General features: G+C 49.6%; 1 protein-coding gene across 1 annotated transcript in view; it reads left to right on the top strand.

Moving 5' to 3' along the window:
* The first annotated feature begins 10,058 nt into the window (after nt 1-10,058).
* The window catches only part of Gfod1 (Gfo/Idh/MocA-like oxidoreductase domain containing 1), a 100,190-nt gene continuing 87,110 nt past the window's right edge, over nt 10,059-23,138 (top strand). Inside the window, exon 1 of the mRNA XM_021630338.2 lies at nt 10,059-10,319. Coding sequence (XP_021486013.1) covers nt 10,067-10,319 — 253 coding nt within the window. The 5' untranslated portion in view covers nt 10,059-10,066. The remainder of the gene's footprint in view (nt 10,320-23,138) is intronic.

Here is a 23,138-nt window from a genome sequence, read left to right as displayed (position 1 = left end):
GAATCCTACTGATTTCCCAATGCACGAGGCTCCCTGCAGTGTTTCCAAGTATACATACATTTGCTCTCTGGACCTCCACTGCCCCCAGCTCTCCAAACGCCTGCAGACTCCCGAGGGCCCCATTGCCTCCAAATGCCCCTGCAGGGCTACAAATGCCTCCCGGACCCCCAGTGAACCCAGGCTTCCAGGTTTACCCATTTCCCTCAGATGCACCGTGGTCTCTCGGTTTTGGGTCGCCAAGTCCCTCAGGGGCCACAAATCCCCCTCAAGACTCCAAGCAAGGAGCGGAGAGAGTGCACCCAGCACACCAAGGAGCAAAGGCACGATCTGGAAGCAGCTTCCTGAGAAAGTATCCGACCTTCAAGCAATGCATGGAGCTGGTGCAAAGGATTCACTTGAAGGAGTCCCAGATGCCAGTGTGTGGTTTAAGAACATGTCGGCCTGATTCTCTCGGGAGCATCCCTTGGAACATCTAGAAAGCCTGGGCAAGCAAGATGGAGACGCCATCATTCAGTGCCGCAGCCCAAGGGTCCTAGGTAGGGTTTTATTGCTGTGAAAAGACACCATGATGGCGGCAACTCTTTATGTTTTTTTTTTGTTGTTGTTGTTTTTCAAGACAGGGTTTCTCTGTGTAGCCCCGGCTGTCCTAGAACTCACTCTGTAGACCAGGCTGACCTCCAACTCAGAGATCCACCTGCCTCTGCCTCCGGAGTGCTGGGATTAACTATGCGAGCCACCACTGCCTGGTAACCCTTGGCAACTCTTATAAGGGAAAACATTTAGTTGGGGCTGGCTTACATTTCAGAGCTTTGGTCCATTATGGTCATGGAGGGAGCATGGTGACGCGCAGCCAGACATGGTGCTGGAGCAGCTGAGAGTTCTGCATCTGCCTCTGCAGGCAGCAGGAAGACGCAGTGAACCACTTGGCCTGGCTTGAGCTTTGGAGACCTTAAAGCCCACCTCTGTGGCATACTTCCTCCAACAATGCCACACCTGCCAAAACAATGCCACACCTACTCCAGAAAGGCCACGCCTCCCAACAGTGTCAATGCTGTGAGCCTGTGGGGCCACATTTTGATTCAAACCACCACAAGAAGTGATCGTGGTCCTGTCAATGCTCTTGCATCTCGTGATTCTGTGTTCCCAGACTTATCCGATGTTGGCCTCCTTCCTCAACCCAGTTCCTTCTAGCATCTTCCCAGCTCTTCTCCAGTCTTGATCAGGCCAGGGGTAAGTTGAGGGTGTGCTGCTGGCTGGCCAAGCCTGGGCTGCAGCAACCAGTGGCCCATTTCCAACAACGAAAGCCATTGACTCAGTTCACTCTGTGGCATCTGAAGGCACAGTTGACTCAGCTCCAGTTGTAAGCTCTGGTAGCCCCGCCCCCTCCGTGAATCCAGCACCAGCTCAAGCTCCTACCTCAGCTGCGGCCTCCATCCACAGCTGCAGCTGCCTCACAGAGATGATGCTCAGAGCACACCTGCATCCCAGGCCAGTCCTGGGTTCAAGACCTCCACAGAGTCGAGGCCCGTCTCCCTAGATGCTGTGTTGTTTCCTGACCTTGACCAGCCCTACTCATCCCGAGGTCATTTTTAGGAACTCTTTGGCCCTTGTGAAGACATTAGTGAACCAATTAAGAAGTGGCTTCACACACAAAAAAAGGAGAGAGGACATTTCTCTGTTAATAAGGAGGAGTGTGTGGTGGTGCCTGCTTAGACCTGACCATTCTCGGGTGAGGTCCTGGTTTTGGTTCATGTTTCTGAATGTACCATCAACCTCCAACCTAAAAGGAAAGAAAAGGAAAGAAAGAAAGAAATGAGAGAACAGGCAATAAGTAGAAACATGCTAATAAACCAGAAGCTCCCCTCCCCCGCCATGGTCCACTTTGTCCAGGAAGTCTCCAACTCCCAAATGTTCTACCTCCTTCCAAGACTGTGCAACACCTACTGGCCACCAGGAGTTCAAACCTTGGAGCCTGTGTGGAACATTTCACATTCAACCCACAGCAGCCTGGTACCTCCGGTGGGTGGGGAAATATGGAGCTAAGTCCTGTGGCCCAAAATGAACCAGCTCTGAAGATGGAGGGTAGAAGTAAGAGGATTCCTAGAGCAGGGAGCAGAATGACAAATGTCCTGAGGTAGAAAGGAGTCAGGTAAGCCCGGGGGACCAACAGCGTGCAAATACGACAAGAACAGAAGGGACATCCGGTCAAAAGCTCTTTGTGTCGATCATAGTGGTGGAGCAGCGCACAGAGGCCGAGCTATCTGTTGAGGGATTAGATGGATTGCAACTGGGAAAGTAGGTTTTAGGCCTGTCAGTGACTACCGGATGCTTTGTAAAGCTCTCACACTTCCTATCAATTGTAGAAGCAAAAACATAAAGGGCTTCCTCTGAGCAGTCCAGGGTGGGGAAGATGGTCGCTACCTAGCCTCCTGTCCCCAAGGAGCAGCGCAGCAGAGCTCTCCTTTAACAGACCTAGGTGGCCACTCTTGTGACCCTCCTCAGGAGAATGAGGTGTGCTTCCCTTCTCTTGGGGGATGGAATGCCTGGTGTGGGAGTCAGGTGAGGGGGTGGATAGAGGCTTAGTGTCTGGTGTAGTCATGGGCCGCATACTTCCTGAATACAGAATCAAGAGACTAAACTCTAATCGTGTATATGTGTGTGCGTGTATTTGTGTATATTTGCATGAGTGTATGTGTATGAGTGTGTGTGTGTGTTCTCATGTAGTCCAAGCCTTCAACTCACTACGTAGCCAAGAATGAGGAGGATCTTGAACTTCTGGTCCTCCTGCTATGTGATGGGGTTGCAGGTGTGTGGGTCGCAACCCTTCCTGGCTTTCTGCAGTGCTGGGAACTGAAGCCAAGGCTTCATGCATGCTGGAAAAGCGAAGCAGCTGAGCTGCATTGCCAGCCCCAAGTTACTCAAGCCTCAAGATCGGTTTCTCAGGGGGGATAATGGAGATAGCTGCGCCCACCTGAAGGAGCCAGGAGGAATAACACATTCTCCCTGAACTTAGTGTCCCATGTATGGCAAGCACTCAGCAAATGGCAGCTGTATTGAATGTAGGGGGGAAAGAGTTAAAAGTTGAAGATGAGTGGATACTTCAAACAAACAAACAAACAAACAAACAAAAAAAAACCCCAAACCCCTCAACTACTGCAACCCAGGTTAGCACTCAGCCTGGGGACCAAGTTTGCAAAACTGCTTGGTAGACTTATTCTGTGGCTTCTAGAATCATAGCTCATTCCCACTCTTCAGCTTGATACAGATTGAGTTCCCAAAAAGCCAAAAGCGTGTCACGTGGCAGATATTATTTATAAGATTATTGCCTATTTGTGGCCACTTGGTTAAAAATAACCAAAGCCTGCTTCCACTCTGTGTCAAACAGGAACAAAACCCGTGTCTAACAGCAAGACATTCTTCTTTTGTGTTTGACTAAAACACTGACATATCTGCTAAGACCATCAAGCACAGAAAGCCAGTTGTCTGTTGTGGCTCTGTCAGTGTGGGGTAACATGTCCCATTTTCTGTCTTTTCTGGGGGGAGTGGGCAGTGGAGCAGGTTTTGTTTTTGATTTTGAGACAAGATCTCACCATGTGCCCTGTGCTAATTTTGAACCGTGACCCTCTTGCTTGCTTGGTGTACGTCACCCTGCCTGGCCTTATCATAGCCTTTTCTGAAATTCCCATCCTACTTACAAATGCTTCTTTTTACACTGAAAAGTATGTTAAATTATTACCTAACTATTTTAACAGGAGAAGAAATTCCAAGTCGGCATCCTTCTAGAAGCACGAAAATGATTCCTAGTTTTATTTCTTTTAGACTAAGCTTTTACATGTATGGGTGTGTGCAGTACCTGTCAGATCCCCTGGAACTGGAGTTACAGGTGGTTGTAAGTTCCTGGGTGTGTGTGTGCTAGGAACAGAACTCAGGTCTTCTGGAAGAACAGTAAGTGCTCTTAGCCACGGAGCCATCTTTCCAGTTTCTCCATTGTTATTACTAAAATGATAAAAGGTCCTAAAATTGAGTCATGTGACAACTAATTTCCTGTGCACATGCGTACATGTTTTTGTATGTATGCATATGTGGGGGTGTGCATATAAGTGTATGTACATGCATGAGGAGGCCAGAACTTAACACTGTCTTCCTCCGTCATTCTCTACTTTTCTTTTTTTTTTTTTTTAAGATTTATTGATTTTATGTATATGAATGGGTGCTTTGTCGGAATGTATGTCTGCCCACCAGAAGAGGGCATTGGATCCCATCATCCATGGTTATAAGCTGCCACGTGGTTGCTGGAAATTGTACTCAGAACCTCTGGAAGAACAGCCAGTGCTCTAATTCACGGAGCCATCTCTGCAGGCCCTCTCCCTTACCTTTTGAGAAAAGGCCTCTCACTGGGCTGCCAGCTCACCAGTTGGGCTAGCCTGGTTGGCTGGCTAGTCCCTGGGATCCTCTGTCTACTTCTCCCTACCCCTGGGGAGTAGTGGGGCATACACCACTGCAGCCAGTTTTAATCTGAACTCTGGTCCCCATGCTTGTGTGAGAAACACAACTTAATTATTATCTTAATTACACTCAAATGGGGCTAAACTCTTCACCCAAATGAAAGTGGCAGAGATCGGTAGCTAAATCATGGATAAAGGGGGATTATTAGTTGGGTTTTTGTTGTTGTTGTTATTTGTTTGTTTGTTTCACTATATTAAGATACCTGAGGTAATTAATCAAGAAAAAAAGATTGATTTGGGCTCTTGGTTCTGGAGACTGCAGTCCATGATCAAGTAGATGTGTTGCTTTGGCCCCTGGTGGAAAGCCATGTGAAAATGTCATGAAGCAAAATAGAGAGAGAGAGAGGCCAGGGTTCCACAGTCCCTGCCTTAGTTAGGGTTTCTGCTGTTGTGATGAAACACCATGACCAAAAGGCAAGCTGGGGAGGAAAAGGTTTATCAGCTTGCACTTCCACATCACAGTTCATCATCAAAGGAAGTCAGGGCAGGAACTCAAGCGGGTCTGGAAACTGGAGGCAGGAGCTGACGCAGAGGTCCATGGAAGAGTGCTGCTTACTGGCTTGCTCCTCATGGCTTGCTCAGCCTGCTTTCTTACAGAACCCAGGACCACCACCAGCTCAGGGACAGCCCCACCCACCATGGCCTGGGGCCTCCCCCACTGATCACCTTATGGCTGGAGGCATTTCCACGACTGAGGCTCCTTCCTCTCTGCTGACTCTAGCTTGTGTCAGGTTGACACATCAGCCAGGACAGTCCCCTCCCTCTAAGAGCATGGCCCCAGTGACTTAAGGACCTCTCTTTAAGCCTCGGCTCCTAAAGGTCCCAGTGCTTCCCCACAGTGCCACTCTGGGGACCACAACTTGAGTGCATGGGAGGACATTCAACATCCAGATTATAGAAAGGGGAAAGAAAATCTTGGCTATATATATATATCCTTGTACATGCATGTGCCAGGAGCCACTAAGTCCACATGAGGGCAATGGAGCCACTGGAGTTGGAGTGGAGCTGGACAGGTAATTGTGAACCACCTGATAAGGACACTGGGAACCGAACTGGAGTCATTTACAAGATGAGCAGACGCTCTTTACCCTGGAGACATCTGTCCAGCTCCTGGCAGCACTGTTTTCCAAGCTGTGTTAGGTGGAATCCCAGAGCAGGCTTTCACATAAGCACAGATAATTGAAAAAATGAAGACAGAAACTGCGTACACGCTAGCGCTGTCCATTCAAGGCACACTCAGTCATCCTATTGCTGGGACGGATGAAGCAAGACCTACCAAACCAGTAGGACACAAATGAACACCCAGATGACAGCCACTGCTTCTGGGGAGCCGGCTTACCTATTTTCACTCTCTCAGCATGTCCATCTGCCTGCCAGGCCTTTTTTTACCTTCAGTCCTGGGTGACTTCGGGGGTTTCTCTCAAGGCCGTGTCTCAAGTACCACACAAGCTTCCCTCCATACTGGAGGCTAAAGGATGTGGTTTAAATCTTGCAGCAGCCCTAGGTCATCCCCTGGCCATCTCCTCAGGCTCCTCCTCCACCCTGAGTGTAGCCTCCATCAGCCTAGAGAATTCTCCCTTCTAACTCACCACGGCACGCCTCCTGGAACCCCGGTCCAGCTCTCTTTTCTCCCTGCATCTGTTCACAGGCTTTCCTTTTCAGTTTCAAAGGCCTCACTTACACCGACGTGAGCCCCTGATGTCTCGGCCAGGTTGTCAGGATTTAATTCCTAAACCAACAGGTCTCCCAATGTTAGCACCTGAGGGAGAGGTGGTCTGGCATGTCCAGGGCCCAAATTGCTCTTGGGCACATGTTTGGCTCAGTTGTAAAGACCTTATAACCCGGTGACATGTAACAGTTAAGCAGAAAGAAAAGATTTGTCTTGGCTCAGGGTTTGGTCCAAGGGCAAGGGTCACATCTATGGATGCCGGCCTGCTCGCAATGTCCTGGAGTGGTACCAGGCCTCATTGGAAAGAGACAGACAACACACATTTCTGCCTCTTCTGGCTTCTTTCCTTCTATGAAGTCTCCTGAATTCAATCATGGCGCTCTATCCTGACAGTCTTATCAAACCCTAATCGCCCCCCGAAAGGCCACACTTTGTATATTGAATGTCTACAGGTGCCCGGTATTCAGAAGTGAAGGAGACGCGCTCACTTCCGATCTCGGTGAGTCTGCCATCTGTTAGCCGAGCGGATGGTAAACAGGTGGCATGTCGGGAAACAGTGATGAAGGATGGAGTGTGACAAGGAGGTCATTTCAGGTGAGGCGGTCAGGCAAGGCCTGATATAGGGAGAGGGGACATCTGAGCACAAGCTGGGGTAAAGTGAGCAGTGGGTCTCTCTCTCTCTCTCTGTGTGGGTGTATGTGTGTGTGAGTCAGAGGCAGCAGCTAGTGTAAAGGCCTTGAGACGAGAGCAAGCTCGGCCTGCGCAGTGCATAGCTGGGAAGGCAACATGCTGGAGTAGAGTTTGTAGCCAGAAGTGGTAAGTGCTGAGGTATGAAGGATCAGAGTGAGGTCAAGTTCTGTTGGGTAGGGCTGTTCAGGTTCCCTGAGGACTTTGGAATTTCAGTGCGACTGGGATCCATTGTAGGTACGGAGTCTGCTGGCGCATGGGATGACTCACGTTTGAAAAGATCACTTAGCTCACTCCTGCTACTGGGCGGAGAATGTGGAGTGAAAACAGGTCGGCCAGCAAGGACAGTGTCCAGCTACTGATAACCCTGACTTGAGTGCTCTGCCAGGGGCATACAAACGGAGCCTCCCTTCGAAATAAATAAATAAAGTCCCTCCTATCTCCTTTGTGGATAACTGGGAATGATGATGTAACTGGGGACTGAGACGGTACACACACACGCACACACAAACACACACACACACCTTGGGAGGCGGAGACAGGGGGAATCAGTGTTCAACCAAGGTCATCCTCCCCTAGATAGTGAATTGGATGCCAGCCTGGGCTACATGAAACTCTATCTCAAAAACGAAAAAACAGAACAGCAACGAAAAAACTAGGGGCCGGAAAGATGTCTCAGCAGGTGAAAGTGCTCAGGGTCCTTCAGAGGAACAGATTCCTGACACTGACCTGAGGTGATTCACAACCACCTGTAGCTCCAGCTCCGGCAGGTTCCCTCCTCCAAGGCCGTGTGCACTCATGTGGAAGATACCCACACTGGTACATATAAACAAAAATTAAAGAAAGGCAAACTGACAAACAGACCCAGACAACAAGGGGATTCACACAGGCTACATGCACAGGTTAACATTTGCTTTGAAATAGAACACAGGTAGTAAACAGAAATAAATATCAAAATGGAGGGCATATGTATCACAACAGAGCGTCTCTAGGGAGTGTCCTTCTCACTGACACTATGTCGGAGGAGCTCCTGTCCAGTAGGTAACACACCGTGGAGCCTGCTCAGCCCCAAAGCGGCATCCTGACAGCCATGGCGGCACACCCACTTTGTCTGCAGCGCTTCGCAGACAGCCATCAGCGGGCCTATCTTGTCTCGACCCCATTCAGGCTGTTGCCAGTCCCGGAGCGCTTTGTCCTTTCTTAAGGTCAGCCTTGCCTGCTCTCGTTACCACACACGGGGCTTTTTTTGGTGTCCAGCTCTCTCCAGGAGCCCTGCCTGGCTGCCAGTTGTTACAAGTTGCTTTAGGCGCTCCGGTGTATCATGTTTTCCACGCTTCTGTTGAAGCAGAACCACGTGCCTCTTCAGCTGAGTGCTGAAGGCCAGGCCTGAACAGTGGTAACTTGACCTTTCCAGAAACACTGAGGGCAGGTCCCCTTGCCCTTTACCGTTGACTCCTTCCTCCCAGCACTAAGTGGGCACAAAGTGACAGGTGGGCAAATATCCGTTTGTCTTTGGTTTTGTTTGTTTTTTAGTTGAGCGCCTACTAGCTACCGGCTAGGTCATGTGATAAGTGCTGAGGATATAGTGCGAAATCCGAGGCTCGTGGTGGTGACCCAGTGAGCCCCTGATTAGAACTTTCCATGCATCTCTGCCTGAGCACCCCCAGCATCCTCCTGGCCCCAGGTGCAGTAAAGGCCGAGAGAAGCGCTGGGGTGTCTGGGAACCGAAGCAGAGGGCGGCGGTCAGGAGTGGCAGGAACACCAGACTCAAGACACACGTGACACAGTCACTGCGAAGCCCCCAGTCTGGGTGAGGTCGCCTGTGTCACATTGGGCACAGGAATGGGGTGTGTGACCACTGGAGTCTGCGCAGCCAGAGAATTGGCTTGGGGTTGGGCCGGGAACACTTAGGAGTCAAAACTCTAGGGGCTCAGCGTCCAGACGCTGGTGTCTGCATTCCGATCTTGGGACTGTTGTTTGTGTGTGTCACCTTGAGCCAGTGTGTCACCTTAAACTTTCCGGAGCTCACTTTCTCCATCAATTGAATGGGTTTCCAGTAACCCCAGGGTTAAGTGCCTGGAAAGCTTCCCCAGCGCTGTAGCCGGCACTGTCGGGAGAGGAGGCTGTGACCCACGCCGCTCACACCTCACGGTGTCCTCCGGCCTCCCCGGGGTCCCAGAGTCCGCCAGTCTCTTCCTGGGGACCCGGCCCTAACCCATTATGGGCGCGCCCCGCTTGGATAGATTTATTTGCTTGCTTGGGCGGAGCTTGGAGCACAACAAGGAGGCGACGGCGGAGGAGGAGGAGGCGGAGAGCGCAGAGAAAGGGAAGCCACCCGGGGGCAGCAGGCGAGTCAGGCGGGGCGGGGGAGGAGTCAGACCGGGGTGTAGGGGCCGGGCGCTGGGAGCAGCTAGAGCCTTGGGCGGCGGAGACAGGGGCGGGGGCGACGCTTGGCGGCCAATGGCGCTCGGCGCTACCGCAAGGGCGGCGCAGGAACCCCGGCCGCTGACAGTCAAAGTCGCCAACTCCGCCCTCGTACCCGCGGGAGCCCGGAGCCCGAGCCCGAGCGGGGCCGAGGCCGCCCTAGGCGCGCTGCGAGCGAGCGAATATGGCAGCAGAATGAGGAGCCTGGCGCTGGGTGGTGGCCGCCGCTGCACTGCCGCAGCCCGCGATCGGCGCCTGGCACGCCACGAGCCGCATCCTCAGTCGGCCTCCGGGTGATTTCATTCGGCACCGAGGACCGCGGAGAGGAGAGATCCGTAGCCCGGAGAGGGCGGTGAAGCGGGAGCGCGATCCGCGAGAAAGATTCTGCGGGGATGTGCTGGCCATGTGGCGGCCTCGGAGGGGCGCACGGAGCCGGGAGGCACTGCGGCTGGAGCGCCGCCTGAGCCTGGGCTCCACGGGGCTTCGGGGCCTCGTGCGTCCCGGCGGAGTCCCCGCCGCTGTCTCCGGGAAGGACACAAGCCCCGCGTGGCGGGCGCCGCAGCAGTCGCGGCGCTAAGGCTCCCGGAGCCTGCGGGGTCTGTGGGTCCGTGCGCTGTCACGCCGCCGCACGCGGGCGCCTTGCCCGGGGCTCGGCGGCTGGCGCAGCGCGGCGCGGTCGGTTGCAGGAGCCGGGGACTGTGGGACCGGCCGGGAGAGGTGCGCGCGCGGGTGTTCGACTGGAGATCCCAGCAGAAGCAGGACCCGGCGGACCTGAGCAGCCATGCTCCCCGGGGTGGGCGTGTTCGGCACCAGCCTCACGGCCCGTGTCATCATCCCGTTGCTGAAAGACGAGGGCTTCGCGGTGAAGGCGCTGTGGGGCCGCACGCAGGAAGAAGCCGAGGAGCTGGCCAAGGAGATGAGCGTTCCCTTCTATACCAGCCGCATCGATGAGGTGCTCCTGCACCAAGATGTGGACTTGGTGTGCATCAACCTGCCTCCGCCTCTTACCAGGCAGATCGCTGTCAAAACCCTGGGTGAGCGACTCCTCCCCCACCTACCCGCGTCCTCTCCTCTTTAGCCGTGGGGGGGCGTAGAGGGGGTAGAGGGGGGGGTCTGGGCTTCGCGCCCTCTCCAATTGCAGAAGGGTGCGCCTGAGGGATCCCAGACCCAAGCTCGTTGCTCCCAGCTTTCCCCTTCTCAGTCCGCAGCCTTCCCCGCCTTCACGCTTCGCTCCTGGCCCCAGCTGGAAGCGCATCCCCACGTGTGTGACGGGGAGGCTGGAATAGGTATAGGCACCAGGTGGGTCAGATGCTGTTCCGGGAGAGGAAACTCGGTCCCCAGCTGTACGTGTTAGTTAATGCTCCTGGGTGTAGGTGCGTGTGCGTCTCGGAGAGGCGAGCGCGTGGCCAGAACCCTTGAATAAAGGGCCGCACACGTGGCAGGGTTTTTTCCCGTGTGTACCTGTTGTGAGCAACTGTGGCACCCTGTGTAAGTGGTTTGTTTCCCTCCGCTGTTAGTTCAGTGTGAGAGTAGAGACGTGACAGCTGTTTGGAATTATCTCTTTTGCCCTGGAAGCAAACAAGGAACAACGCTGGAAGTGAGAGTGGGCGGGTCTATTAGAACATTCTTTGATGTGTCGGAGCTTAGTAAAGATTGCAATTTAACCTTTGGGCACAGTTTCCCAGGAGTGGTCTTGTACTCCAACTGGGAATAATATAACTTGTGTTCTTAGGAGATGGGCATTGTGGTTTCAGAGGCAAGGATGCTTTGTGTGGGGAAGAGGCCAGACGCTGCGGTTCCCTTTGCAACCGGGCTATGGCACCTCCATGGTTTGCTTCAGGAATATTCCCAAGACACGCTGTGTTTACAAGCAGGCTGGGGGAGGGGGGTTCTGCTGTTCTCAGACGACTCTTCTCAGTAGGTCTCCCCATCAGCAGCAATCTTCCACACCCAAAACAACCCCACTCCGCTATTCCCAGACGTTTAACTGCCCACTCCTGGGGGTCAGGCTCTTATTGTTGAAGAGCAAGCTCCTGACAAACGAGGCTGGAGAAATCCTAGACTGCAGGTGTCATTAATTGCATTAGACTCTGGTTTCTTTAGGTTTGAAATGAATTCCGATGACTTTTTGTTAATGTTTCTATTCTGTCTTACGGCTGGTTTACACTTGGTAGCTACCTCCCTTATTTACACTGGATTTGTGTGCCAGGTAAATGATAGACACACCTATAATACCAAATCTCTTGGGGTTCAAGAAGAACCCATTTTATCTAAATTGCCCTATTTTTGCTGGAGGCTCAGCACTGGTCCTGTTTAAAACCTTGTTGCGGCATTCTCCTCCCCTGTCCGGTAGGTACCATTGATCTGCCCGGCAGATCCATGGGACAGCCCCAGAACAGGGGAGTGCCAATTTACAGAACAAGAATGTTCTTATGTTCTGATGGCTTCTGGTACTTATTATTATTGCTGTTTGTGGCAAGGTGTCATGTATCCTAGGCTGGTCTCCAACACACCCTGTTTAACTGGAGGATGACCTTGAACTTCTGACCCCTCCTGACTCCACCTCCTGAGTGCCCAGATTCCATTTCCAGTTTATTTGGTTCTGGAGATCACTTCTTGCATGCTAGGCAAGTACTTTACTCACAGTACACCCCCAGCCTTTATCTCATACTGATGTGGCCCATGTAAGACTTTTGTTTATTATTATTATATTATTTTTAATATCTGCATAAGGACTGGGGGTGTTGCACCATGCTAGAACACCTGTCTGGTAAGCACAAGGCATTAGGTTTCATTCAACTCTCAGCACTGGAGAAAGGAACCCGTGGAAGTTTTTGTTGCACGTTATCAACAGGACTGACATGAGTTCCTGTCCAGGAGGAAGCGTCAGAGGCTCTACTAACTGAGTTTACTAAGTGTGACTAAGGGCTCATGCTTTCATGATGGGCTGGAGGCTTTCTCGATTCTTTCGTTTGCCAGTGTGTCAGGCTAGCCCATGGTTATGGAAAAATGCACCGAACTGAATTTAGAAGTGGCAGGTGATGGACTTCCTCCCTGGGAGCCCTAGGAGGCTTCTTTCCGTTGTACCTCCTGAGGCCACTCTTGACTGGCCTCACTCACAGTCATGGTTAAGAGGTTCTACACACACACAACACAGGAAGTGGAAAACCCCAGACAGTTAGCAGGCCGGCCTTGGCCGTTGGGGGGTTTGCACGCACGAATGTTTACCTGGGACTGAGCTGAGCCACCCCTTCAGTGGGTCCTGGTGAGTTGTCCGACCTTCCCCCACTGTCGTGGAGAGTGATCGGCCTGTGGGTCAGTCCGTGGCACGGCTTGATAAGGAGGGGGCACCGGATGAGATTGAACAGGTGACACCATACATATCCTCTTTTCCAGAACCTTCCTTTAAAGCCCTACTGCTACCAGACTTTGGGTCATAAAAATATCCCCGAGAAAGCCAGCTTCAACCACCGGTTCTCCATACACCAATTAAGACAGCCAAATTAATGGCAGAAAAAAGAGATTTATTTAACACTGGGAAGAAGGACAGAAAAGACCCAGTGACCTCTCCACATCCATTTTCAAGGTCTCGAAGTGAGGTTTTGGTTTAAATAGAGGGCCAGAATTATGAGTGGCTGAGCAGTTGTGGCCAGGTGCAGCCCACCCATCACTGTTTTGGCCCCTCCCTCCCGCCAGGTGGAATGACAAATTGCAAATTGCTTTCCTGGAGAAAAGTTTCCCCCTGGCTGATCCGGGCTTTATGCTCTCTCTTCTCCCAGCATGAGATTCCCGGGGAAATTCCGGTTTCTTGGAGTCCATTGTTTTAATAGCCAATGTGAGGGACTTTTCTGTAGAATATCTTCGTTCTTTTCAGGCCGTTACTCTGCCTCTGTTGCATTTCTGCTGTAGAGGTAGTTCTGCCACACACACACAGTCAGTATGCCAGTTATAGCTGCCTCTGACCGAAAACCTCTGGCGGCCTCGCCAGTGTGGTAGTTTGTTGTATACAAAGTGTTTTAGTGTGATGCAAACAAGTCTCTAAGGTAGACATCTGGCTGACTTTACAAATGAGGCTGCCTAGATTCAGACAGCTGAGTTTGAGCTGTGACCGTACAGCCGGAGGAGACTGCGCTCACCAGAGAGTCCTTTCTTCTGCTAGCTCCTAAGCCTGCTCCATCACTACTTCAGTCAGAGGTGGCTGCGGGCGGGGTCCTGTGTTGCTTTCTACCCCATCTGGGGGATCAGTTCCCCACATAATGTAATCTTTCTGCCTTTGTTAACCCTTTCTTAGGACATGCTACTCACCACATCTAGGTCCTCACCTAGTTTCTGAGTTTTTCAGACCGTCCTGGCTCACCCTTCACAGTGCTTCAAGTGGGGAGCCATTGTTGTGGTAATGAAACGGCGTTGGGCCCAAATATCGTTTATTATTTGACCTATGATGTCATGGCAGTATTTTTAACCTGCTATCACAATAAGACACAGACACCTGTTAAATTTTATAATTGCATTATTTACCTTGGGTTGGGCAGGTATTTTACCTACGCTGCTGTATCAAGAACCTCCTGCCATACACCTCCCAGCCCCCATCCAATGCCATTCGCCTTAACCATTCTTATCTGGGCTACCTTCCATCCCTAATCTTATAAATGCTTGTGTGTATTATTCATCTGGGCCTTTCCATGCCATTATTGGAGTCCTTCCTCCCAACCCACATGGTTCCTTCTCCATGCTAACCCATTGTGCCAGTCATCCTGTCCGTCTGTTTCCCTTGATTCTCCTGCTCCCAAAGCCCAGGAACCTTAGCCACACCTACTCCATTCTGCTCTGCCCAGGTTTTAGGCCTTTTAATCAACCAATCAGGCATAATGTCCTAGACGGGTTTACACAACAAGGCTAGGTGTATCCTGGGCAGTTATCAGATCTAGAGGACCAGTAATTAGCATCAATATACAAGCATCAGACCAACCCCCAACAAACCATAGACACTGCTTCATTGTCTTTGTTTTCAGGAAAAGCCTTAGCTTGATGGTGTGACAGGCAAGAAATGGCCTCTAATGAGCCTGCCCAGCCTCACGTCCTGCAAGGCTTCTGTGAGCTTGGGCCCTTGAGGTGGCTCAGTGGGTACAGTGAAGAAACCAGTGGGGATTTCTTGGAGAGACTCTTGGTTCTTATGCTCAAGCCTCTGTGAGGAGCACCACTGTCCCTGCGGATAGACTGACAGTTGCGCAGCCTTCAGAACTGATCATCTCTTGGCACCTCCTGAATCTTGTGCTTCGCTTCTCTCAACCCTACCCCTTCCCCCGTGTACCCTTAGGTTCTCAGAACCATGCATCTTTGTACTTTTTAGAAACAATTTGAATGTGTTTGTTTACCATGCAAATTACACTCTGTTAGTTTGAATAGATTATGTATTTACATGGTACAAATTTCAAACAGCAGGGTGTACCAGAGTAAATGTACCCTATTCTGGGGCAATCAGCCTTACTGCTTGTCTCAATATCTTCTACTCAAGATTTTTCTGGATATAGTAGTAAATATATATGTAGGAGTTTTTTGTTTGTTTTGTTATATTTTTGGAAACAGGGTTTCTCTGTGTAAAGAGCCTGGCTGTCCTAGAACTCACTCTGTGGACCAGGCTGGCCTAGAACTCAGAGATCCATGTACCTCTGCCTCTCGAGTGCTGGGATTAAAGCTGTGCATTGCCACCACCAGGCTACACGTAAGAATTTTCATGTCCTCTTTTGGGTGATTGGTAAAGTCCCACTCATGCTACTGGAAATCCACTATCTATTGTTTGACAGTAGTAAAATATACATATTTTTATATGTTTTACATATATATGTAGAGAGAGAACATTTAATATGATATAAAACTTCAGTGTATTGTATAGAAACATAAAATTTGGTTGGCCCTCCATGCTTGTGAGTTCTGCATTGCTGAATGCAACCAGCCATGAATCAAAAAATGCTCGAAAAACAAAAGAAATTGAATCTGCACTGAACAAATACAAATGTTTTTCTAGACATCACTTCTTAAACAATATAGTAAGCTGTTCTAGCCTATTAGTTATTCAAATAACTAATAGCTGGGAAGAGAATGTAGGCTACACTCAAATGCTCAGCTGTTTTATATGAGGGACTTGAGCATCCGTGAGTCTTTGTACCTATGGGGATTCTGGGACCAATCACCTGCAGATAAGGATAACTGAATGCATATGTATGTGTGTGTAATGGATTTGTTATACACAAATAGATACACTGCAGGCTCACATACATACATATATTTAGAATGTGGAGATATCCTTAGTATGTTTTCGGCTCTATAGGATTTTGTCGTAGGGGTGAAATTAAAGTGTATTTGACCCATTCCCTGTTAGTCAATGTGTAGGTTGTTTCCCGTCTTACACAAACATGGAGTGAGTCATCTTGAGGCCCTGCCATTTTGTACACAACTAGTCTATTTGGAGCATAAGTGGGTAAACTGAGAGCTGGTTTGGGGGACACATTCTCATTTCATTTACCATAGATCCTGCCAGATGAGCTGGCTCCTGTCACACTGCATTTGGTTGGTTTCCTTCCCAGCTGTTTCCATCAAGGCCCTGAACTACAGATGCTCAGAGGTTGTTAGTATAGTTTGGTTCACACTGCAGCTCAGGCTAGTATCACTTCCCAGCTAGCCTTGGGTCAGTTAGAACCTGCTGAAACCTTGTCCTCTTGCAGCAGCCCTCTTCCCTCAGGTAAGGCAGTAAGCTGTCTGGCTGCTTGCCTAGGCCCCATCTATTCTCTGAACTATGGGAAAGGTGAGTGTGTGGGAGTCTCTCATAAGTAACACCTGCAATGGCACTTCAGTGGTTCCCAAGGGAGTTGGACTAACACCCATGCTTAGGAGAGGTCCTTGGCTTCATGTTGTCCTGCCTCTGCAATGCCTCTCACTTGAGCAATTGGGCTCTCTCTTGGAAGCATCACTCCAATACCAAGGCCTCTGTTACATCCCTGGAATTCCCCAGCCACTTATCCGACTCTTTAGTTCTGTGCACTGGCGCTCTGGACTGTTATCTCGACTACTCTCTCCCCTGCCTTTGAATGGCTGAACTGCTCTCTCTCGCTCCTTCTTTTGAATAGATGGACTGCTCTCTCTCTCTCTTCCCTTTGAATGCCTAACTCTCTCTCTACCGACCTAGCTCAAGGGTTATTTTGAGAGGGTGACTTTTCTGGACCTCCCCTTCCATCAAAAACATTTCTCTTCCAGCCCTGGGTCTTTCTGTGTCTCTGCTGTCTCCTTTCTGTTCTGGTGACGCCCTCACAGCTGGAGAGTCTCATGGCTGTCATCATAACTGCTCGTTGCCCCTCTGTTGGAAGGCAGCTCTTTGAGGGCCAAGCTTTCGTCTGTCTTGCTCCCTGTATAACTCTTTGCCCCCCTACACAGTGCCAGGCAGCCAGTCATCTAACAGGTTGCAAATGACCTGTTGGGTGAATGTCCAGTGAATGTCGAGCACCTTTTTGTCCTGTGAACACACATTCTGCCCCTCTTCTGACTTTACTGTGTATGGATTGGTACTATGTGGGGAGCCATCTTAAAATACAGATTCCCAGGTGGTATCAGAGATACACAGTCTCCACCCAGCTCGTGGCTGCAACACTTGGCCCAGCTAGGCACTGGAATTATGACCACGACAGCATTCCACCCTTGGAAACAGAGGAGGCCTCCCTCCATCTGAACTGTGCCCAAAATACCTGCCACCTGGTGTGGAACGTGATGACATCTGCCGTCGTGCTCCCCCGCCCTCACGTTTGGAGGTGGCCGGGAAGACCCGTGGGAATGGAAGCCTCGCTCACCCGTGGGCGGTGAGCGAAGCTGCAGGCTTTCCCTGAGCTCTGATCTTCCCTTGCATGAATCCTGTCCCAACTTGTTCGGTATTTGGCATCATTAACTAAGGACCTGGAGTAGCCCGCCCTTTCCTGGCAGAGGTGGCCGCTCTGGCACTGAGGAGGGCCACTGTGATAGAGGTGAGGATGACGTCTCACGCTATTGTTGCCAGGCCAGGGGTCATGTGGGCTACAGATAATGACAAGGACATATTTGCACTTGAGGGAAGGCAGTCTGAAAGCCTCCCGGACCCTGCATTTCCAGTTCTTCCCCGGAGTTTCTTTTGGATCTCTTCCTATCTTAACACTGCAGAAAAGAAGTGATTGTGTTCTCTGGGTTCCTTCCCCTGTGCGCTGCAGGAAATGATTTTCGGTCTACCAGTTAGGTGTAGAAATGAGGAAGCCCTTGGGCATTATGCAAATGAGAGAAATTACTCTGTTTATGGTTAGGAAAACCGGAGCGTGACCAGGCTCATTGCGTCTAACTGATATTAGGTGCACTTCAGTGGTCTTTTGCTGGGTGTGTCGGTCTTCGGAAATGGATAATTCTGAGAAGTTCAGCTTGGAGGGAGTAAATGAAGTCAGGCATTTTGATACCTGAACTGGGAGAGTAACAGTGGAAGAGGAGGTAGGAAGCATGCTTAATACACAGGCGTATTGTGACACATTTGCTAGTTGTGACCTAGGACAGAGCATTGTCGTATAAAATGCTGTGCGGGGTTAAACCAACCAGCTACAGGAACATTGGGAGGGGTGTTCATTTTAAAAATTATTACTAAAATTTTAAAAATAATTGTTGTTGGGCTGGAGAGATGGCTCAGAGGTTAAAGATACTGGCTGCTCTTCCAGAGGTCCTGAGTTCAATTCCCAGCAACCACATGGTGGCTTACAACCATCTATAGTGAGATCTGGCGCCCTCTTCTGGTGTGTACCTATATATGCAGACAGAACACTGTATATATAATAAATAAATAAATCGTTAAAAAAAAGGTAATTATTAAAAAAATAATAATTGTTGTTGTAGTGTGTGTGTGTGTGTGTGTGTGTGTGTGTGTGTGTGTGTGTGTAGGTAGGTCAGAGGACAGCTTTATATGGACCTGATCTCCCTTTCTACTGATAAGTGGGTTCTGGGAATTGAACTTGGGTCTCTAGGTTTGGCAGTAAGCACTTTTTTTTTTTTTTTTCATCACCGAGCCATCTCACCAGCCCCAGCCAGTACCCACTGTTCTTGGCCGTTAGTTATCTCACTGGTGAAATGGAGCAAACGATACTTCCATGTAGAGCAGTTAATGTGAGAAAGATTATGCCCAAACCCGGCCTGCTGTCCCCACTCAGTAAATGCATCGGCTCAGTAGACCATCATTTCTTGTTATCTCTCTTGTGTTCACTTCTCTGACTTTGACCTTCAGATCTCGTCTCTGCCTTCTGAACTGGGATTGCAGGCAGGTGCCACCATGCCTGATTTTATGCAAAGCTGGGGTGGAACACAGGTCTTTGTGAATGCCAGGCAAGCAAAGTGCTTTCAAATGTTTGTCATATTTTCTTCCAGATTTAGAAAATAACATTTAAAAGTTTTCTTTCCCTTTCTCCCTCCCCTTCCTCCTTGCCTCCCTCCTTTCTTCCTTCTTTCCTTCTCCCCCCAAAGAGGTTACCTAAGCCAAGCTCTTCATTTTACATTTGCTGCAAACTCAGTACAGCCGGCCTTCAAGGCCTATGGATTCTACACACTCAGATCAATAAATGACAGGTTGAAATCATCCATAAAAAGGAACTGCAACTGCACTGAACACACGCACCCCGTTTCTTGTCACTATCCCATCCCCCAGCCAGTGCAGCAGGACAATGGTTTGCCCTGGGCTTCATCTAGATGGGACTTAAAGTGCACACGTAATGTGTGTAGGTTCAAACCTCTTTTTACAAAAGGAGTTTGAGCACCTAAGATTTTGGTATCCTCCAGGACAGCAGAACCAGTGCTGAGGATACAGGGTAACAGCCGAGGGAGCTTTATCGATGTATGATCAGCAGAAGGCACGGAAGTTATCATCAGGTCCTCACTGTGCTCCCGAGACCACTGACCATTGGTTACAGGGTTGTGGGGCATCTCGTGGAACCCAGGAGCTGGGCTTGGGTAGCTGAACTGTGCTTTCTTAGAGTTGGTTTTGTTTCTCTCTGTATGTCAACAATTGTCCCCCGGCTGCCCTCACACCAGCCTTCCCTGCTTCCAGTGTGGCAGACAGACGCTGTCTGCAGCTTCCTGCTGCGTGCGTGGAAAGTGCAACCCTCCCCGCTCCCAGTTGTCTCTGCTCTGCTTCTGTCTGATGCTGTCTCCTGGCTGTCATTTCTATGGTTACCTGCAGTGTTTGGATAGAGCAAAAAACGTGTTAGGATCACTCAGTTGAGGGACTAAGGGTGGTTATTCTTAGTGAAAGCTCAGTCCTATGCTGATTAGAAGAACACAGACTTGGTTGGGATTTGCACGAACGTATCTGTTTCTTTAATCTTGAAAGGTTTGTTTGTTTTATGTGTATGAGGTTTTGTGTTTTTTTGTTGTTATGTTTGTTTTTGCCTGAGTGAATCTATGTGCAACATGGTGAGTACTGTGCCCAAATAAGTCAGAAGAGGGAGTTAGATTACCTGAAACTGGAGTTTGGGATGGTGTAAGCCTCCATGTGGGTGCTGAGGACTGGCCTGGGTCCTCTGCAAGAGCAGCCAGCGCTTTCAACCTGACAACATTATTTACTGTGTGAAATACATCATTGCATTGTTTTCCTAACCGACTATGACAAAAAGATGAAAAGAAATAATGTAGGTGAGATCCAGTGAGACCAATCTTATTATTAAATATAAGATCACATATATATTTACACACACACACACACACACATACACACACACATACACACACAGGCACTTACATATATACTGTGCTGAGGATGAAACCCAGGGCTTTGAGCATGCAAGGCCTTGCGGGGAGGGATGGTGATCTAAAAGAAGACACCTAGGCCTTCAGCTCTCGGTGCATCCAAACAATGACCCTCACTGAGGTACAATTTCTCCAGGAATTCATGTTGGAAGGAGGAAAGGGCTGCTGTCAGATGCCAGCCAGAGCCGGGAACTTGTCTCTCAGGAAAAGAGTTCACACAGCTGTGAAAACCTGTCCGACCACCTCACAAGAGAGACTGGAGCCAGACAGTGACTCGTTAGTGACGGGCAGGACCACACCTTAGCCAGGTCTGCTTAGTTATACCGCCCCTTGCTTTGTATTTCAATCTAATCCTCCCGTCAGAGCCTGGACCATGGCGTGCAGGGTGGGGTGGGTGTCACTCCACCTCCTTTTGTTGTTCTTCTGAACGGGGCTACATTGACTAGCTCTCTCTCTCTCCTCTCTGCAAAGGTTCATTTATTTTGTGTATGAGGGTGTGCCTACGCGTATGTGTGTATGCTAAGTATGTTCGTGGTACCCACAGAAACCAGAAGAGGGTGTTGGATCCCCAGGAACTGAAGCTACCAGGTGGCTGTGAACCTGTGTGTGCTAAGAGCCGAACCCTTTGCAAGAGCTCTTACCTGCTGATCTCTCTCCAACTCCTAAACCCCTGCTTTTCACCATTGCTTATCTCTCTAACTGGAGTATAGAGGATGGATGGCTGAACCTAGCTTGGTGGGGCGTGGGACTTAAATAACTCAAAAGGAAGGTGTGAGCTGGGGCCAGTAGTGTTTGCCTGTGATTCTAGGGCTTGGGAGGCTGAGGCAAGAGGGCCAAGGGCAGGTTGGTCTACACCGGTGCTTCTTAACCTTCTTAATGCTGTGACCTTTTCATTCAGTTCCTCAAGTTGTGGTGACCCCCAACCATAAAATTATCTCATTGCCACTGCACAACTGTAATTTTGCTACTGTTATGAATTGTAAATATCTGTGTTTTCTGATGGTCTTAGGCTGTGCCTGGGTAAGGGTCATTTGTCACCCAAAGGGGTTGTGACCCACAGATTGAAAGCTGCTGGTTTTCACAATAATCTCTGTCTCTGAATGAGTAAGTTTATACACCAGGGGCTGGAGAGATGGCTTCGTGGTTGCGGTAGTTACTGTTAAGTGTTAAACCCAGGACACGTGGCTGAGGTGCCCATTCAACGTATCAAGACGAATCTGTCCTCCAGGTTCACCCAGCCTCCCTCAAATACCCCGCCCCTACCCTGAGCTTTCCAGGCAGAGGCTCTTTCCTGTATAATTCAGACATTTTGGTTACCAATCCCTGAGGCTCCTCTCTGTGTTCTCTCTCTCTCTCTGTCTTCCTGTCTGCGTGGTGACTTCCCTGGCCTAGTCCCCAGAGACTGGCGAACTTGCCAGGGAACTGTTCCCAAATAAACCTGCTTTTACACCTTTAATTTGGCTTGCGATGACTTACTACATCGGTGGAGAGATCTAATACTTACTGCTCTTGCAGAAGACCTAGTTCCTAGCACCTACATGCAGCTCACAACTACCTGTACCTCTTCTTCCAGGGTCCCTGATGCCTTCTCCTGGCCTGGCAAGCACAGTATTCGTGTGATACACAGGCATGCATTGAGAAAAACACTTGTATACATTAAAGAAGTGAATGAATAAGTAATGAAGATCATAAATACATCTTAAGAAAGAGAAAGCGCTAAGAGTGGAGTCACCCGAGGACACGCCCAGCTCTGGCGGGCACTGCTGAGCTCTCTCTGTGTGGTTCCCACAGTTATGCCTCAGGGCACAGTGGACTGAGAATGTCCAGCCTTGTCAACAATCCGTTATAGATTTCAAAATAATCAGAAGTGAAGAGTTTGAAGGTTCCCTGCACAGAGAGTGGATAAGAATTGGAAATGCTAATCACCCTGATTTGATCACACATGCAGACCTGCATCTCAAATTACCACTCTGTAGTCTCTAAGTATTCATGTCACGTGCCAATCATAAAATTTTAAAGAATGTCCCCTATATATGATATACATGAGGTATATATGTATCTATCTGTATGTATGTATGTATGTATGTATGTATGTATCTATCTATCTATCTATCTATCTATCTATCTATGTATCTATCTGTCTATCTATCTAAGCTGACAGTACTCCTTACATCAATCTCTCCTCAGGCTCCAATTCATGACGGTGACAAGTGACAGGTCTCTGGGGTCAGCAAAGGAGGAAGCTTTGCAGGCATGCTGGAAGGAACCGGGATGAGAGGAGCCCAAACGGCTGCCTCATTGAGTGTAAAAAAAAACAAAAACAAAAACAAAACAAAACAAAAAAAAAAAACCCCTACAAAAACGAATTCACCCTGAAACATTTAAAGACAGTGCTCTGCGTGGGGTGGGGAGGGGCCCAGCCTGGCACTTTGCTGTGTCAGACTTTGCTATGGTTTGTGGCCTGGGGAACGCACCTTGAAGTTTTATCTCCATGATAAGAGATTAAGAAGTGGGGCCATGTGGGACTTTTACAAAACTCTGCCTTCCTATTAGATTAATCCACTCATGTGCATTTCACTTTCTCCCAGGAATGGGGTGATATGGAGTGTATACGTTGGGGTGCTGGTGTCTCAGAACTAATTAGTGGAGGTTCCACAGGGTCTAACCAGCGCTCTCGGTTTATATTAGTAAGGACCCTATTATTAATCAGAAGGAAATGTGCCACGGAGAGTTTCCTAAATTCGCCCTGAGATATTGGGAGTGAGCGTGAAAATAGGTGCCTCCGCCCTCCCTGAGCACCAACTCTGTAAGGACTGGGCTTTCCAGTCACTGTAGAGATAAAGGCAAAGAAACAAAGGGACTTCACCTGCAGAAGGGCAGCTACCTGCTGGACTCCACCCACAGCGTGTGTGTGGAGGTCAGACTCCACTGCCCACCTTATGGGGTTTTTTGTTGTTGTTGTTTGGTTGGTTAGTTTTTTGAGATGGGGTTTCTCTAAGTAGCCTTGGCCATTCTGGAGCTTATTCTCTAGACCATACTGGCCTTGGATTTACAGAGATCTG

Source organism: Meriones unguiculatus, chromosome 19 (assembly GCF_030254825.1).
Source record: "Meriones unguiculatus strain TT.TT164.6M chromosome 19, Bangor_MerUng_6.1, whole genome shotgun sequence".
Classification (NCBI taxonomy): Eukaryota; Metazoa; Chordata; class Mammalia; order Rodentia; family Muridae; genus Meriones; species Meriones unguiculatus.
This window is presented reverse-complemented; position numbering and strand designations above follow the sequence as displayed.